Raw genomic sequence first — 20,070 nt, 5'->3', positions numbered from 1 at the left:
AAAATCCACAAAACGAGAACTTCAAAAGATCGCTTACTGGCCAAAAATGGGCCTCGACACGGCAGAATTTGTGAAAACATGCAAAGTTTGCTCTAAAAACAAACGTTAAATTGTCAACTCAGAACTTTGGTATTCAGCTAAAATTTTAAATGGATAAAGTAACCAAGTTTATCCCATTAAGTCAACAAACTTTGAAACCTAAAATGTTTCTTTGCTGTGCATGTTCTACTAACTCATCCGTAGTGTAACAGGCCAACACCAACACTAGGAGCAGTTTAAAACAGAGCATCACCAGCGTTGACGCCCACATTCAAACAAAGGGGGGTGAAAAAGTGAAACAGCTTTTAAACTCTTGTACAAATACAAGTCTAACCCCTGTGCTTTGTTTAAGCAGTGCTCGCATCAATGAACAGCTAGCGGTGCCATAGCTAAACCCAACATGTCCTCACAACCCCCAATAAACAATGGGCGGGACCAAAACATAAGGTAACACAAAAATCTGTCTGAAAAGAAATTACTTAACACTTCAAAATGTTTGTGTCATATTAAATAGCAACATGACCTTTACTCAACGATACTATAAGGGTTAAACCATAGTATCTGTTCCCACTGTTAAAAAGCTACAAAAGCATCAACAAAATTATACTCCAGCAGTAAAATCTGATTATGAAAGAAATAATTCAGAACATATCCCAGCATTAACATTGGCACTATAGATACTGGTATTACATAATATATGCGTCTGAACGCAGTCGCCACTATAAGTCTTCCCATGAAGCACGAATTTACAATACACACATATGCTTTTGTTATTCATTTAAAGTGATCAAATCTCACTTATTGACGAACATCACAAGTTCTCTCTTCGAGTTCTTGTCAATTTAGTTCAATCTTGTAATTTGTCCCAAACGATAGGATCATTTTGTTCTCAAAATTATCAACCAGTTAGAAACTCATGTCAGACCTTTAGAGTCCTAACAATTCAGACTATCATCAATTGAGACATTGTATCCAACGTAGTAAAACATGATTAATGTGTTAACACACTATTATCATGTATTTTTCTTTCTTTTGTGGAATCCCACGTTATCTCGTAACCACGCTAGGAACATCAGAAAATTCTACAATCTTAACACGCAGTCAGTTAATAACACATAAAGCCACCCAGAGCCAGATTGTTGTGCTGTGTTGTTTTTACCTGTCATCACCAGAGTCCACTAAGTTTCCCGGACAACGCCGAAATGACGCTGGATTTCGCCGTTACCCGGAAAAGGGGGGAATGTAGGAACCCTGGTCGATGGTCAAAAGGCGGTAAAAACACTGTCGCACGTTTGGAATTTTATTACACTTTTATGACTCAAAAACAGACAATGGAAAAATGGACCAAGGAACATTTCTTCAAATCCCAGCCCTTCTGCCTGCAGACTTTTTGCTGACACCCATCCTCCCCAAAGAACAGACACCCCACAGAGATAACAGGGATGTAACCTGACACCCTACACCAGAGACATCCTCTTCAACATGAAGATTAAAAAGGAAGAAATAAAAATAAAACCTATACACCATCTGATGCTTTAAAGGCAGAACTGTGATTTAAACGAATTTCAGACATGGGACCTCGATTTTAACCATTTGTCTACAGGAAAGAGACTCATCGTGTGCCTCCATCTGATATGTTTAAGCACTAATGCAATCACATTTCAGGGAAATGTTTATAACTTCATATTCCATGATCATTGATCAAAAGTGTATTTGTCCTCCTTTGTTATGCTTAAAGCTAGAAATCATTCAAATCAGTCATTTAAGGGATAATCAATGGAAAGTCATTTTTCAAGGGTTCATGCAGTTGGCACACACCCATGCTCCATTTTAGACCTAACATGGTAACACCCTATCTAGTTTTATGACTCTTTGTTTAAGAAGCACATGTGGGGATAGCCACACCATTTTGTCTTCTTTACAGGAAAGTTAAGCCTCCCGCTTCTTTCTGCCAGCCAATCAGGTTTCACTCATTCCCACACTGCAGATGTGTTGTGACCAATCAGATAACCTCTTGACATGTTTATAAAAGGCCTCGCTTCCCCCATCACACTCTCTTGCTTGGCTCTTGCTCCACGCTCGTGCTCCTCTCTTACTTCTCTCTTGTCCTCCTCTTTGCATCTGACTTAACCGTTAGATGTTATTCAGTTTAGTAATGCTGAATTTTTGAGATAGTGATTGAACTTCTCTCTAGTCAGGGAGTGGCTACCAGCCATTCTCACAATGACTAACTTTAAGTTTTATCTCCATTTGTGAAATTAACCAAGCAGTTTTTTAATTTTTGGAACAAATCAATTTTATAGCCTCCCATGAGTAAGCTTTAACGAACTCTAGCATCTTTGATTTGAGAACATGTTAGTTAAACTACCCATCGACGTCCAGAAGTGGTGCCGTGTAGGAGAACCAGAACCCCAGCCAGGCCGACAGTATCCCGCGGGCCCGTACAGTGAATGAGCGGAAAACGTCTTCGGAAAAACGCAGGAAAAGCTTTTTCCCCACACACTGCTGGTTACGCAGAAGGAGCTGTCATCATCACGCCTGTTCGAAGGAGGGTAAAACTGCACGCACACACAATTCTGGCAAAAAGGTGGTTTATAACTTAACAAATTCTCTCAATCGAAAATTCTAGATTCATAGTCCATATTTTTCATTTTGGTAAAGTTTTATTAATTTCATTACTTTAACTTTCCATTTTCCTTCTTCCTCTTCCTCAGAGCGTTAGGAAATCCCTATAAATCCCAAACTCACGCAAACATCTAAAACACTCAAAATGTGTAGATACCATACAGCTGTGTTAAAATGTACATTTTGTGTGATACCAATGAGTCAAAATAACTGTGAATGATTGTGAAACTGCCTAATTTATCATCGTGGTAATAGCCTGTAAAATAAACATGTACATATTGTAAACGCTGTGTTTTTGTTGACATTTAAACCTTTATTAAACCTCTATTCTGACGTCAAGAACCCACTACAAAACAGGGAACTGTAACAATTAATTAAAATAAAGTGATCTAGGACACTTAAAACTCAATTCTAGATGGCACCTCTGGCAACGAACATATTAAAAATTTAATAATTAATATTTTTGAATATTAATCATTCTTTTGTTCCCCTACACAGCAATTGACTCAATTTTTGGTACAGATGCTAACAATGTGAACAAGGCAAAAAGCAATCTGGCTAAGTTTGGTGAAAATGAATTTTGTGAACCACTCTAATGTGCCTAATGTTAGAGTTGTAGTCATCGAATGCCTTGACATGTATTTAAGTCACCTATTGAAGACTAAAGCTGTACAAATAATGCAGCAATTAATGAACAATGGCTGAGTTTGAATTAGACAATACGCTGAACTCAGCAGAGAGGAAAAGCAACATGATGATTGTTAGGAAATGTCAACTACAAGGCAGTTTGCTTTTTTTTATGTTTTTGTTGTTCAAAGTGGGGGAAAAGTGTTGTCAGCATTAAAGGGGATTTGTGATAGTTCATCTGTACTGTTTGTCTGAGTCATGTTGTCCAAACACAAAATGCCATGTCAAGCTTGACGAGAGAGAGAGAGAGAGAGAGAGATAGAGAGAGAAGAAGAGAGGAGAGAGAGAGAGAGAGAGAGAGAGAGATGAGAGAGAGAGAGAGAGGAGAGAGAGAGAGGAGAGAGAGAGAGAGAGAGAGAGAGGAGAGAGAGAGAGAGAGAGAGAGAGAGAGAGAGAGAGAGAGAGAGACTAACCCACCTTCCTCCTCCTCCTTCCTCGCTCTTCTCACCATAATATAGTTTTCATCTCACCTCTGAGATTAAACCCATCTCTCCTCGTCCACTGTGGCAAACGCCATTTTGAGAATGAAATTGGTTACATCAATAGCAGCGCTATCACCTTGGCTATTGCCTTCCCTTTTATATTCTTCCAGTGAAACGTGACTGACCTCCACCGCCGCCCCCCCCTCATCGCTCAGAAAAAGCTGGGTTGCATCAACAACACACGGGTTGGCCTTTTTCTGCCCAGTATAACTGGGAGTAGTGGGGGGTGAAGGAAAAGGAGGAGGAGGATTACCTTTTTTTTTTTTTTTTGATTTCTTTGATCTGCTCGTGGCCAAAGGTTTTTTCCTAAGTAGTTCCTGAGCGAGCTGAAACCTGAAGCTTGTTGGATGCAACAAATGAAGTCTGCTCCAGGTCTGAGAGAGTTCCTAGACAGGTTTATAACATCTCTTTACACTGGATCAATTTCGATATGCTGTGTCAAAGAGCTACCTCAGAGAAAATAGACGGGTCAGAGAGACGTCTCTAGAGAGTCCAGCTACAGACTAAACAATAGCAGATGCCTTCTTTTTTTCTGTTACACCTCAAGTCCTGTGTGTATAGAATCCAACAGCAGTTCTTAACCTTGTGGTCAGGACCCCCTTTGGGGTCGCCAGACATTAGTTTCTCAACTAACTACTCAGGCCCAACCAAATATTGAGTGCATAGAAATGAACATCCTTTTCAGAAGCCTTACATTTTCATTTAAAATATCCTTTTTTTTATTGATCATATGTAATAGTCAAATTTTTCGAGACACTGAAATTTGGGTTTTCATTACCTGTAAGCCATAATCGTCAAAATTTCAAGAAATAAAGGCTTGAAATAGTTAATTCAATGTGTCATGAGCCTATATTATATATGGGTTTGACTTTCTGAAATGAGTGACAAAACATATTCAGGATATTCGAATTTTTTGAGATGTACCTGTATTCCCACCGTGGTTTACAGTTCCAAACTCTGGTGGTGGCTTTTTGTGTGTTTGTGCTCATCTGCGATGTTAAATGGAGCCTTGATCTTCCTTTTACCGTGAAATGCTCAAATATGTAGTTTATTTCCCTCCCGGCCTGTCGCCGCTTACTAAACACAAGTGCGGCGGAGTGAGCCAGACAACCAAATGGAAAAAAAAAAAAAATCAGTAGCGATTTTCACAGGGACTTGCCTGGGTGGGATCTATTTTCCTCGTGACATTTCCAAAGAAGTACTTTTCAAAGCCAATGTAGTTTAATGTACCTTTAGCCTTTCGTTCCATTGATTTGGTCCTCGGTTAATGTATCGGATTCTTGTGTATTGAGGCAGTCAATACTTACTTTCGGATGGGCCGGGTTTAGTGTAGATTGAATTTCCACACTGGATCATCATGCTAGCAGTACTTGGAAGACAAATTTTAACCTTTTGTTGAGCCACTCACGAGCCATTGGCGTGGTAAGTAATTTAACCAGCGCTCACTGTGTATGGGATGGGAAATGTAGTTTGATGCCACAAATCAATATTTACTAATCATAAAAAAAATGCCTCCCTGCTGTTTGGAATTGAATTTTTTTTTTTTTTTGCGGTACTCAGAAGAAATGAAAGTGAGCGAGCACCGCTGACGATTGTTTAAAGCTAATTTTCAGTTAACATGCAACTGGTTATTTGGCCTCGGCTCTCGGGAGTCAAAGGTCAATAATTGCATCTGGGAGAAAAATCTTTTAACCAAACAGTGACGGCCTTTTGTGTTGAAACATTAAGAAGAAAGTTCCCTTGTAATTGCATTAGTTGTTGAGACTGGCTGAGAGGGGAATGAAAAATGAGCTCCGCCATGATTACTTCTCCACTAACGTGCTGTCTAATGCAACTCCAGACATCTCACCTACTCATTAACATTCATCTCTCACTTCCTGCTCCTTACAGACAGTTTCCTGTTAGGTTAGCGTAGGGGTCTATCTTGCACTTGCACATCAGGCATTTGTGTTTAAATCGTTGTAAGTCTGTGTGTGGAGTTTGCTTTCTTTGCTCTACTACTCAATAGCCATTGAATCACATGAAAACTTTGACGTTACATGGTTTTCTTTCAAGAAAGAGCTCTACAGCTAAACAACTACCCCAGTTTGCTCATTTTAAACAAAGTTGGCAACACTTTCTTTTAGCGTTGTTCCCCCCCATTCTCTTCAACTTTCATATCTGTTTTAATCTATCCATATGCATGATGCGTTTGTGAAAATTTGATTTATCTTAAGTATTAAGACTGTCTGTTTGTTTGCTCTCTCGTAATTACAACGATATCTGTGAAGAATCGGCACCAAAAAAAAGTACAAAACTAACAGCTAAACCAGTGGTTTCCAAAAGGGGGGGCGTGCCCCCTTGATGGGGTGTGATGTCATGACAAGGGGGCAACGGATTGTGGCAGGGGGGGACATTTGAGAAGTAGAAAAATATTTTTAAAATTTCACTCAAAGAACTTTATTATCAGTGATTTTAAAGTATGTGATTGCACGTTTTATGTTATTTTTTGAATTTTGAAGGAGAATATTCACAATTTTCATGGAAGATCATATGGGGGGGGGGTTTCATTCTGTAATGGGGGGGCTTAACATGAAATGTTTAAGAACCACTGAGCTAAACATTCCACTTTGGTTTTGTTTTGGGGCTTGAACAACACACAACCAAACCAGTGGAAATAGTTCTGAAAGACTTAATGTGATTAGTTGCTAATTGAGGTCGGACTACGTGCTTGGTGAATCTCAAAAGCTTTTCTTTTTTTGAGGACTCAGACCAGGGTGTGAACTTTCAACTCTTCATCTGAGACTTTGGACCTAAGTGCTTAGAAACTGTCATTATTCAGTTGACTTAAAGTGTATGGTAATGGCTAACAACGTTTTAAAATGTACATTTAGACCTGTCAAAGCTGTCTAAATTGCCCAAATAGTTGCACCGTTTTTGCATCATTTCGCTCCTAAATGTCAGCAGGCAACAGTGGCACATAAATCAAAGCTGACATGTGTATAGAAGTGCTCCAAATAGTCATTCTCAAGTCAATAAAAGAATGACAGTTTTGCAAATTGTCAGTATATGCCATCTGTGTGTGTGTTTTGCCCATGGGCTTGGAGCATTTTGATGGCCCATTCCATTCCTCCTCCTCCTCTGTTTTTCCCAGCCCCAGAGACCCTGATGCGGGCCCTGGAGCTGCTCAACTACCTGGGAGCGCTCGATGATGACGGTGACCTGACGGAGCTGGGCTCCATGATGGCGGAGTTCCCCCTGGACCCACAGCTGGCCAAGATGGTCATCTCCAGCTGCAAATACAAATGCTCCAATGAGGTCCTCTCCATCACTGCGATGTTGTCAGGTAATAGCAAGGCCCACTCTGGAGGTTTCCCAGAAACACTGGGCAACATCTTCATTTCCCTGGACAGACTGACACCAACACTTTAGAGAAGTTTCACAAAAAGTTTACTTTAGTTGGTAAAGGAAGTCGTCGAGTGTAGCAAATAATTTGTTTGTAATATATAAACCAACCAACCGTCGCAGATTCAATGAACTGTGATGAACTCTGCAACCTGACACCTTTCAACCAGAACGTGCATTACCTTTGTCAGCATTCTAAGCTTGGTTTGGAGCACACAGGCCAGCCTTCGATCCCTAAGTGCATCACTAAGCCTTCGGCCGTCCCTGACCCTGTAGCCTCTTATCCTTCCTGGAACACATTTAATAGTTGTTGGTCAATGGAAACTGGGAACACCCCACAAGTGCTGCACCTCTGATCAGGCATTCCGTCACATTTCTAAAGCTTGTCTGACTTGATTCTTGCATTTTTATGATTATTAAATTCCTGGAAAAGTTATGGAATTTGAGAAACTGATTTTCCATTCTTGATAAGTCATAATTTAACTGGTTTGGATTTTTTTTTTTTTAAATATAGCCTATTTTATTTTAATGTTTAAAATCCAGCTTTCGCTTATACAATGGGACATGAAGCAAGTCCCTTAACTCTAACACCGTGTTGTACATCGCTTTTAATAAATGTTTGCAAATTGAAATAGTAATCTTATAATCTCATAAACAGGGAGCACTTAGTTAGAAGTAGTTTAATGTTACATTTAAGAACTGATGCATCGTTATTTAAAAAAAAATTGCAAAATGGTTGTCAAAGGCACACTTTATAATAACTGTCTGTTATAAGAAGTTAATAGATCATTAACAAACTGTTAGTTAATAAGTTATACATTGCTTGTTGAATATTTGCGAACAGTTTAAGGATTCATATCTGTGTCTTATAAATAGCCAATAGATAACTTACAAGCTGTTAAGGATTTATAAATGTATGTACTGTATGTTAATGATTTATAACGGCAATAGATGATGAATAAGTTAGTAGTAAAGCACTTACTAATTACTTGTCAAGTATCAGTTAAAACTTGATATACTTTATTGGGACGTTCTTCTAAAATTGCAACCATTCTTTATTTACTAATGTATATAAAGTTTGTTAAAGTTCGTCAAGAACAACAGGTAAGTGTTAACAAATGTTTCTGTACTAAATATTAAGTTCCATTCAATCATACAATGTGTTCATTTGGATTTTTTAGAAATAATATTCTGTCCCTCATAGTTGAAGTGTACCTGTGATAAAAACTACAGACCTCACCAGTCTTTGGAAGTGGGAAAACTTGCAAAATCGGCAGTGTGTCAAACTGCCGATTTTGCAAACTGTCAAATACTTATTTCCCCTATTAACATACAGTTAACATGTAATTTATAAACTGTTAACAGCTTGCAAGTTATTCATTTGCTATCTGTAAGGCACAGTTATCAGTCTTTAAGAAACTGTTATCAAATATTCAGTAAGAAATTTATTACAGCTTATTTATTATCTATTAACTACTTATAACGGATAGTTATTATAAAGTTTTACTCAATTGTGCCATTGTACGATACTATATGATAGATAAGTTATGGACACAGCTTCCATTCCCTGTGCCACATATTTGCTGCTAACCGTGGCACACTGTCAGACCTCTGTTACAATAGTACCGCTCATTTTTGCACTGTAATGGTCTTGAATAGATCTTTGCGGTTATATAAAATATTTTGGAAAAGTTTTATGAAAAAAGTGTGGGAACACATCAACTTTGAGCACTTGCTGCCTTTTGATAACCTGGCAAGAGCCAGATTGATGTGTAGCCCTCCCTCTAACTCCAGTTCTCCACATCGATCTGGGTCCGTGTCTGGCAAATTCTTTCTGAACCAGGGAGGGACATGAACAGAATGCTTGAAGCTGACTGGGCGAAGCGCCTGTCCAACTGAGTTTATTGCAGTTTTTACACGTTCTTCCTCCTGCGTTGACATCTTTCTGTTCTGATTCAGAGCTGTGCTAATAGCAGTAGCCCAGCTTGTTCCTCTCCCTGCAACTGCACATGTGCCAGGTTTGCTTCAGCGCTTCTACCTTCGTCACACCCGGATATCCCGCCCTAAACCACAACACCGCCTCATCATTGGTTCTAACCGTTTCGGTTCGGTTTTGAAAGGCAAAGGCGGGAGCAGCACAAGATGGATTCTGGTGTTTGTGAACACCTGGAGAATCCAATCCTGCAGGCAAGGTTAGCCTTTTGAATCCAGCCCACCAATGTCAGGATAAAATGATATTCTACATTATTCAGGGGAACTGTCACTGGTCATTTTTAAAATGGCTAATCAATGTAGCTGTTGATGTAAACAAAATAAAAAAAGAGCAGGGCAAGCAGAGGATAAAGTTTATGATGTCAGCTATTATTTGCCAGTGAGAGAAAAGTACAGGTTTGGACAAAAATGTATAGGTGTAGCTGTGACAGCAGCAGTAATTGCACTTAAGGCTTGCAGCAGCAGAATGCTGCTCGCTGAGATGAATCCTGATGCCTTTGAAGAGAATGCAGCGGTCTTTGAGAACAGGAAGATGGATTTAACTAGCAAGCGCTGCACGTGGCGAGCACTCAAAGCAGCTGGTTCAGGATGACAGTTTTTTTTTTTCTTCTTCTTTTTTTTCCTGCTGAGTTCATTAGAGTAAGCAACAAAAGTACACCTCAGAATGTGCCACCACAGCATTTGACCGCGAGGCTCGATAAACACAAACTTTTTATTTCATCCATCGGGGGCATAATCAAGCAGCTTTGACATTAGGAAATTCTGTGTGTGTCATACGGAAGAAACTTAAAGCTGCTGCTGCTACCCACGATAGTGTTTTCTTATTTGATAAAATCATAGCGTAGGCCCATGTTTCTCAACCTTTTCAGCCCACGACCCTCAAAATACAAGGTGCCAGAAACCGGGGACCACCACAGTACCATAAAGATGTAAATCCTTGTTTTAATCAGAAATAAAATGGGTTAAAAGTAACCAAAAATGGTGCAAAAGGTGGTGAAATGGGATTTTAAACACCACAGAAATTAGTTAAGTTACAAATTAGAGTGGCCAAAAACAGAGAGAAAAACCTGTAAAAAGGGTTCAAAGTGTCAATATTGGAATAATTAGTTTAGACTTGCAAATAAAAGGCATGACCAATCGTGAATGTGTTTAACTTGGCAACAGTAATCATAAATTATGTTGAAAAGAGGATAAAAGTAACAATAATGGGTCAACATATGTGACATTAAGTGGGAAAAGTGGTGGAAAGAGTTTACAAGTGCCGAAAATGTCTTGAAAGTGGAAAAAATGTGCAGAAAAGGCAATGAGCTTTGATGGAGAAGTGGTCGAAATGGGAGTAATGTAGCAAAAATGCATTGAAAGGAGCAAAAATATGGCAAGTAAAAAGTGATGAAAATATGGCAAGTTTAGTGTAGATGTAGCCTGGAGTCCATCCTAATCTCCTTGTATTTTTCACCTAGCGATTAGTCTGGAAGTGCTCACCAAGCGTTTGAGTTGGGGTGGCTGAGCGGGGCGGGACAAACACGCGCAGAGTAACCAATCAAACGATGAGCGGACCTGACAACAATAGCGTGACAAGCTTAGTTCTTTTTCTTTAAACGGAGCCAGCAGACAAAAACGGCGTGTAGTACGGTACAGACTTTAGGTTTTAAAGTCTATTTTTGTTGTGGTTTCAACAATATAAAACGGATTGTTTGTGTTGATACTGCTTGGTGCAGGGGATATGACGTTTTTTCCTGTTCGGCTCTTAATGGCTCGATCTACTCTGGCTCGAGGAAGGGAGCAGAAACGGTGGCATTACCACAACCACTTTCTTACAACTAGTAAGGAAGTGGGTGTGGCTTTGCCAGGCTAGTGCAGTTGCAGAAAAAGGGTCAAAATAAGCAAATATGGGATAAAAAAAATATTCTTAGTGCCGTAAAGGCATCTGGCAACCTCCTCCCAGTGTCCCCTGACCCCAAATGGGGTCCTAACTCCAAGTTTGAGAACCCCTGGTGTAGGTCTCATCAATCAATGAATCAAATCACTTACTCCAAAAATTAAGGAAAAATCCATCCATCCATCCTTCCATCTTCTTCTGCTTAGCCGTTTCCAGGTCGCGGGGACAGCATCCTCAGTAGGGAGGCCCAGACTTCCCTCTCCCCGGCCACTTCCTCCAGCTCTTCCGGGGAGACCCCGAGACGTTCCCAGGCCAGCCGAGAGACATAGTCTCTCCAGCGTGTCCTGGGTCTTCCCCGGGGCCTCCTTCCGGAAGGAGGAAAAAGCTCCAAAATCATTTTTCATATCCACTGTGAACAGCTCGTTTGTAAAAAATTTCGTGCATTGCATTGTGGGATGTAGAGTCACTTAAGACGAGTCAGGCTGTGTTTGAATTGTCATACTAATATACTACTCATACTGTCTGACGCCAAAATTAGTATATAGTGTGTTCCCATATAGATAGTATGAAAAGATTTAGAGCGCACGGTAGGCACACTAGTCATGCTCAACTGACCAATGATGCATTGCAAGCAGAATGTAAATTTGTCCCGAGACCGACTTCAAACTAAAAATCAAACATCCCCCTTTCAAAATAAAAGCATCTCTTCTTGTCTTCCATTAGTTTTTAAACACTTTTTTCCGAAAGTGTTGTCAGTTGCACAATGGCGGGTCTCCGAAAATCTCAGAAATGTCGGCATGAAATGTGTTTCTCTGAGTTTTATGGATCAAATGACGTCATGTTGATATTCTACTTGGTCACTTTCTCACTTAAAATGTTTTTACAACTTTCAAAGATGGAGAATCAACAGATATTTAGCCTCAGTGTGATTCAGGTTGTTGTCGTTGGAGGTTAGTGTATCTTGGGAAACTTGAAAGTTTACTTCAGTGGGAGCACTCATCATCCTAATCATACTTATAGTATCTAGTAGACCGTATTATAAACTACAAACTCAAAGAGTATATACTGAGTGTGCCATGTCGAACACATCCCCATTCTAAATAGAAGCTTTCACAACAACCAAACTAGAACGTTTTTACATTTTTCTCACCGTGATTTCCTTTTTTGTTACCTGGATTTCCCCTGATATCGGAATTAAGTAAAACTACTTCTATGCATTTATTTATGGGACTCCACATCCCACAATGCAATGCATAAAACCTTTAACAAACTGTCTGTTTACAGTAGACATGAAAACAGATTTTCTAGCAGCAATTTGGACCTTTTTTCTTTCTTTTTGGGAGTAAATGATGTTTGATTCATTGTTCAACGAGGCCTACACTTTGATTTCATAGAATAAGAAATTCTCACTTCATCACGTCTTTGTTGAGTTTTGATTTGCTGTCACTTCTGAAGAAAGTCTTGCTGTGTAGCCAATACCTTGCAGTGTGTCTCTTTATGCTCTGTGGCTCTCCTGAGGTGAGGCCTTTGTTTCTCACCGTTGTATTTGCTGAATTTATCGGGTGGCTGTGTTGGGGCCTATACCAACCTTGTGTAGTCTCACAGTGCTTCGTCCGACCCATTGAGTCCAAGAAGGAGGCCGACCAGGCTAAGATGCGCTTCTGCCACATCGACGGTGACCACCTCACGCTGCTGAACGTCTACCATGCCTTCAAAGACAGTGAGTCCTAATCATACAAATGTTTCTAGTTATTGTTATTGTGTGACTATACCGCAAATCTTGCCTGGATTTGCGCAGACGGCGACTCCGCCCAGTGGTGCTATGAGAACTTTGTCAACTACCGCTCGCTGATGTCGGCAGACAACGTGCGGCAACAGCTGTCAAGAATCATGGACCGTTGTAACCTACCACGAAAGAGCACAGAGTTTACCAACAAAGACTACTATGTCAACATCCGCCGAGCACTCGTTACTGGGTTTTTCATGCAGGTATGTTAGGAAGAAGGTCCTCAACAGTCTAAACCAGGGGCGTTAAACTCTTTTTTGGTTCAGGGGCCAAATATAAAGTAGTTTGATCTTAAGTGGGATGTAGATTTTAGGTAGGAAAACGAGGAATTTCAACAAATAATGTCCCCAAGTTTGCACTTTGACGTATAAATGACATACAAGTATGTAAGGCCTCCACAATATCAGGCAATAAGTGACAAATATCAGTCTCTGCAGGATTTACTCTTTAAAATTTGATGGATTTTAGTTTGGAGTAATTATGTGAAATGCTGTGAGGAAAATTCAATCCTTGGAGCAATTTAAGATTTCAAACGACTGCTCCAAATATTGTGGAGTTTCATTAATTGTGTGTATTTAGAAGGGCTAGGAGATCTAACAACTGAATTATTTGCATATTTTTCCTACGGGCCGAATTGGATGGTCTAAATCAGTGGTTCTCAAACTTTTTAGGCTCAAGTACCCCCTTTCTCTTACTTTTCAGTGCAAGTACCCCCTTATATCAGACAATTACATCACAATGATGAAATGAATGACTGTTAACACACATTTTAACATCTTACATTTTGTAAATGTGTGGAATGAAACGGTATGTAGTGCCTCCTGAATAGATTTATTTCTATGGTTTTTATCACTTTTGTATTTTCACTTCATGTTCTAATCAAGATAATTTCTAACATCATTTTGTGTGTTTTTGGTGTCATTTGTTTGTAATGCATTATAATTTTTCTCTGTGTGTTTTCTTTGTCGTTTTTTGTGTTGTTGGTATTGTTTAAAATATTCTGTCAGTGCATGTGTTTTTGGTGTCATTTTGTGTATTTTGTTGTTTGTCTGTTCTTTTTATTTTTCAGTATGTTTTTCTTTTATTTTGTGTTTTTCTTGTTGTTTTGTGAGCTGTTGGTAATATTTAGTGTGATTGTCATTTTTAATGGAAAAATAGACATTGTAAAAATGTGTTAATTTTCCTCCCTCTCTCTCTCTCAAGTACTGTACCTCCTGTCGTGCCATTGCGTACCCCCATTTCAGAAACACAGCTCTAATGGGCCGTATTTGGTCCCAGGACCTAGAGTTGGACACACATGTTCTAAACGCTTAGTGCCTCAGAGAGAAGGACATGGAGACATGAAATGAGACCAGGTTTTAGATGTTTCTGTGTGAATGCTGTTTGAATCCCACAGCCAGTTTTTTTAAACATCCACATCAGAATCGGATACAAAATGACAGCAAAGAAAGGCTATATTTTGTTATTTGAGGGATCTGGGGGTTGGAGGGGGGGGAGGGAGGGAGGGGGGAAAATCTTTCATCTCTGTCCAACTACACGGTTTATTTGATCCTTGTTTGTTGACTTTGATTGTATTTTTCTTGAGCTCACAGACAGTGTGACAGCATTTTCATGTAGGTGAGCACACGCCCGCAGAGGCTCAGTGTTCTGTTTAATGTTAAAAACAATAAGAAAATAATTCAATTAGTTTTTCACTCGAGGAAACAAACGACGGATTTGCTAAAAAAAAAAGGAAAAAAAGCAATTTTCGGGGCTACGTGAAACATGCAACCTGACAAGTGCAATTATAGTTTTAATATTTAGATATTTGTCAACATTAACCTTTAGCGCGGAGGCAAATTTGCCGCTCGCGTTCAAGCGTTCACAGGGTGTGAGTTCATGTTTTTGTTGGGGAAGGACTTTATTAAGACTGATTGCTTTGCTTAATCATGGCTGCCCCTGCAGCACAGCATAGTGAGAGTCACACACTGACCTGTGAGGGATTTACAGGCAGCCTTCATATTATTCCTGTGTACTTTACCACAATGTATTAATCTAGGACAGGGGCAGATAACTTTATCACAGCGGTGACCCTGATCTGAGGGTCATATTAAGCCTTAATACAGTAGAGAACAAAGGGTTTGTGTGTTTTTTTTTTTTAGTTTACATTTTGTTTTTGTTTGTATTATTGTCTTTTGTGTGCGTTTGATTTCATCATGTGTATTTTTCCTCTTGTGATGTGTTTTTGTGTATTTTTGTTGTCATTTTGTGTATTTTTGTTGTCATATGTGTTTGGTAGTCATTTTGCATATTTGTGTTGTTGTTTTCCATATTTATGTTATTTTGTGTGTTTTTGTTGCTGTTTTGTGTCCTTTTGTGTAAATTTAGTTTTGTCTATTTTTCTCATTTGGTGTATTTTTGTAGTCATTTTGTGTATTTTTGTAGTCATTTTGTGTATTTTTGTTGTCATGTGTGTTTGTGATTCATTTTGCATATTTGTGTTGTTTTCAATATTGATGTCATTTTGTGTATTTTTGTAGTCATTTTGTGTATTTTTGTAGTCATTTTGTGTATTTTTGTTGTCATTTTGTGTATTTTTGTTGTCATGTGTGTTTGGTAGTCATTTTGCATATTTGTGTTGTTGTTTTCCATATTTATGTTATTTTGTGTGTTTTTGTTGCTGTTTTGTGTCCTTTTGTGTATATTTAGTTTTGTCTATTTTTCTCATTTGGTGTATTTTTGTAGTCATTTTGTGTATTTTTGTAGTCATTTTGTGTATTTTTGTTGTCATGTGTGTTTGGGAGTCATTTTGCATATTTGTGTTGTTTTCAATATTGATGTCATTTTGTGTATTTTTGTAGTCATTTTGTGTATTTTTGTTGTCATTTTGTGTATTTTTGTTGTCATGTGTGTTTGGTAGTCATTTTGCATATTTGTGTTGTTGTTTTCCATATTTATGTTATTTTGTGTGTTTTTGTTGCTGTTTTGTGTCCTTTTGTGTATATTTAGTTTTGTCTATTTTTCTCATTTGGTGTATTTTTGTAGTCATTTTGTGTATTTTTGTTGTCGTGTGTTTGGGAGTCATTTTGCATATTTGTGTTGTTTTCAATATTTATGTCATTTTGTGTATTTTTGTAGTCATTTTGTGTATTTTTGTTGTCATTTTGTGTATTTTTGTTGTCATGTGTGTTTGGGAGTCATTTTGCATATTTGTGTTGTTGTTTTCAATATTTATGTTATTTGGTGTATTTTTGGAGTCATTTTGTGTATTTTTAGTTTTGTCTATTTTTTTCTCATTTAGTTTGTTTTTGTTGCTGTTGGCACTTTTGGAGTCCTTTTGTGTGTTTTTGTTGTCGTTTTGTGTTTGTATGAAGTCATTTTTTCATATTCCTGTTGTCGTTTTGAATCTTTTCCCATCATTTTGGACCTATGCTACGAAGCTAGATGATTATATTCAGGATTAATCTCCGTTAGAGGGCTTCACCTAACCAAACATTCCCTATCAGACAGAAGATGTCCTATGAAGGTTGATAACAACACGCTATATTAAGGAAAAAGTGATCTCAGCCTCGGTACGTGCGCGTTCACATAAAAGGAGTGGAGATTGCAGCGTCTGACCAATCATTACAATGACAAAAACTGGAAGAGCGAAAATATTTACAATGGAGGAACAGCTTATCATTTAAACATATATCATTAATTTAAATCCATAATGACAACAAAGAGCAACACTGCACCAGGGGGCGGAGCTTTTATACTCGCTCAGATCTGATCCACTTCATAACTTGGTCCCGACCAGGTTCGGTGTTCAACTTAAGTTTAAAATGATGAATAATTAAAATCCATAATTCAGACCAAAAACAACACTGTTGTTACAGAAAAGGCAGGAATCTGCTGACACTGTTAATGCGTAAAAGCGTGATATTATTTATGATATTAATCCATTGGATGATAAACGGACAGCGCTCTGCAGCACACACGTTTTTCTATTCAAGTAGACCTCTATTGATCACACACACACACACTGGGATGAGAGCACATTGTTTCACTGTAGTATGTTCCAGCTGATATGAATGAATTCATTAATGACTTCACCCATCCGTGCATACAGAGACAGGCAGGCTTCATCTTCTGACTACAGATCAGTCCATCAGATATAAATCTATATCTTTCCTAAAGGATGTCATCAGTAAAGGAAAGTATAGCATTTATCCATAATAATCTTTCTTTTCTAAATGCAGATGTCAGATCTGCACCAACCAGGATCTTCTAACAATGGGCAGGTCATTTTCTAAGAGAACTGATTGGTCAGGAGGCGGGGCTTTAGCACTCGCTCAGATCCGAGCCAGAGCAAAACCTGCTCCCGACCAGGTTAGTCGTTCAGCCTAAGTTACCATGGTGATTGAGCTCCGAAAGACGTTAGCGAGCTTCGCAGTCCTGCACACACTGATTAAATCCTGGAAGTTAGCGCGATAAGAGGTACACTAGCTTCGTAGCATACCTCCTTTGTGTATTTCTGCAGTTGTTTTGTGTGTTTTTGGAGTCATTTTGCATCTTTTTTATTTTGCTTTGTATGTTTTTTGTCCTTTTGTGTATTTTTCTGTCATTTTATTTACTTGTTACGTCATTTTGTATGTTTTTGTCATTTAGTGTATTTCTAGTTGTTTTGCGTAATTCTGTGATTTTGTTTACTTGTTACTTGTTACTCATTTTGTGTATTTTTGTTGTTGTTTTGTGTATTTTTGGAGTCATTTTGCATCTTTTTTTTGTATATTTTTGTCATTTAGTGTATTTTATTGTTGTTTTGCGTATTTTATTTTGTTTACTTGTTACATTTTTTGTAAGTTTCTGTTATTTTATGTATTTTGTTTTCTGTATTTTTGGAGTCATTTTGCATGTTTTTTTTTTGCTTTGTATCTGTGTCTGTCATTTTGTATATTTTTGTCACTTTGTGTGTCTTTGAGTATTTTAGTGCATATTTGTTGTCATTTAACATTTTTATTGTATTTTTTATTGTCATGAGCCAGACAGATTTGGATTGTGAGCCGTCTGCTGTCAATGTCTGATCTAGGCCTTTGTTCAGCACTGCAATAAGCTTCAGAGGTGTATGGATCTGTTTTTGTTTCATTGCTCACTGGCTGTGGCTCTGACCCCGTTCTTGTCTCATGCACACACAGGTTGCTCACCTGGAGCGCACAGGTAATTACCTGACTGTGAAGGACAACCAAGTGGTCCAGTTGCATCCTTCCACTGTGCTGGACCGTAAGCCTGAGTGGGTGCTCTACAATGAGTTTGTCCTCACCACCAAGAATTACATCCGTACCTGTACCGACGTCAAACCAGAGTGGTAAATGTCATCATCGTTGTTTATGTTTTACTATTTTAGAATATTTTTTTTTCAATAACAACATTTTTCTTTCTGTTTATGATCGGATTATTTCATTGGCTTTAAGGACAGGTTTTTTATTACTGAGATCAATCTGCCATTTTGGATTAATCCACAAATTATTGATAATAATCACAAATAATAATAATAATGAAATATGTCAAAATGTAAATAGAAAACCTTTTTACCCCAGCCTAAACTACAGGGAAACTATTATCGTGCATGTTCTTTTTCTTCTGTCTTCTTGTTTCTTCTTAGGTGGTGCTACGGCAAGCGTTTAAAATTTGGAAAATTTACAACAAATCAACCAAATGTGCTACAGATGTGTAACTTTCACCAAAATGTAGCCCCAATACTGAAGAAACATCTGTACATTTAAACCTATCGCAAGTTATTAAGTCCATTACACTGTTGTTGTTTTGTTTTCCCACAATCTTTGCTCAATTGACACCGAACTTGCTCCAGCGCATCTTTAGACCGTCTTCCACAAACCATCCACACAGATTTTTGATTTGTCAAAAATTGAGCCTACAGTGTATTAAAATGTTTGACTGTAAACAGTATTGTACACGTGTACTTGGTGTGCATTGTGTATTTTTAATGTTTTTTTTTTTTTAAAGACAAAACTTTGAGTCATGATGGATGAAGTTTGGAAAATATCAGAATTTTAAATCATAAACAGATTTTTTTTTTTTTTTTTTTTTTTTTTTTACAGCATTTTGAAATTTGCTCTTTTGCAAACAATTGAAGTCATTGCAAAAATATCAGTTTTTATTTATCTATGGAGCCAATAAATCATTGTTAAAAAAGAAAATACCAAGGTTTTCATGCTGTAAATGCAATATCTATATTGTTGGACATTTGTCTTAACTGAATTTTTGACAGTCATTTGAAATCTAAGTTTAGACGCCAACATCTATTGTCTTTTTTTTTTTAGAGAGAGATTTTCTTGCACTTAAAAATGAAGTGTGTCCTCAACATCAGTGACGTTTCACAAATACGGTCTTCTTTCAGATCTTTATCAGTTAAATTTTCATGTATTGAATGTGCGGTGCCATTCTCCCTACAACACCATGTAAATATGCAGGAGCAGTTCATTTTTTAAAGCTTTATAGACAGTTTTTTGTGACTAATGTTTACTCGCCGTGTTTCCTAGGCTGATGAAGATTGCCCCGCAGTACTACGAGATGAGTAACTTCCCTCGGTGCGAAGCAAAGAGAGAGTTGGAGAACATGCTGGCAAAACTTTCCATCCAGGAGAACTCTCGGCACTGAGCGAGTGACACAAATCTTTTTTGCATCTAATGACAATTTTTCTTTTTTTGTATGGATAAGCCAATGAAAACAGTCCTTATTTAGACATTCTGGGGAATATATAACTGTGGGTTAGGACTACTGAAACACTCACTGTATGTTATGATTCTGTGTAATTTATACCATGTTTTTATGCTGGTGTAATATCCTCTTATCATTGACATGCCATAAGTTGCACACTTACATCAAATTTCCTGTCAACGGCTCGACTTAATAAAAATGAATTGCGAGAAGGGTTTTTACTGCTTTAAAAAAATAAATAAAATGTATTTGACCTGCCAAATCCTCGGTTCTTTAGAGAAGTTAAATCCTTCTGGATATCGATGGCTTCAGAAACAGTTGGAGTGAGCTGGATGTTAAATACAAATGGTTCAAGGAACAAGATCTTTGGGAACTTCCTGCTGTGCTGGAGCATGCTCGCGTTCTACTGTTTTTTTTTTTTTTTTTTTGGTGTTGAAAGTTGCTGCTCAAAGTTCAGTTAAACCAAATAGCAGCGAGTGGACTTGTTTAGAGTTTGA

The 20,070-nt window shown here is 38.1% G+C and overlaps 1 protein-coding gene across 3 annotated transcripts in view; it reads left to right on the top strand.

Annotated features, from left to right (window-relative positions):
- Positions 1–19,826, top strand: part of dhx15 (DEAH (Asp-Glu-Ala-His) box helicase 15) — a 53,839-nt gene extending 34,013 nt beyond the window's left edge. For all 3 annotated transcript variants that reach the window (XM_028474111.1, XM_028474112.1, XM_028474113.1), the window contains 5 exons: positions 6,967–7,158; positions 12,686–12,808; positions 12,887–13,077; positions 18,031–18,200; positions 19,396–19,826. In XM_028474111.1, coding sequence (XP_028329912.1) covers positions 6,967–7,158; positions 12,686–12,808; positions 12,887–13,077; positions 18,031–18,200; positions 19,396–19,513 — 794 coding nt within the window. In that variant the 3' untranslated portion in view covers positions 19,514–19,826. The remainder of the gene's footprint in view (positions 1–6,966; positions 7,159–12,685; positions 12,809–12,886; positions 13,078–18,030; positions 18,201–19,395) is intronic.
- The last annotated feature ends 244 nt before the right edge of the window (positions 19,827–20,070 follow it).

This window comes from Gouania willdenowi, chromosome 18 (genome assembly GCF_900634775.1).
Source record: "Gouania willdenowi chromosome 18, fGouWil2.1, whole genome shotgun sequence".
NCBI lineage: Eukaryota > Metazoa > Chordata > Actinopteri > Blenniiformes > Gobiesocidae > Gouania > Gouania willdenowi.
Note: the sequence above shows the minus strand (reverse complement) of the source record. Positions and strands in the feature narration are given on the sequence as shown.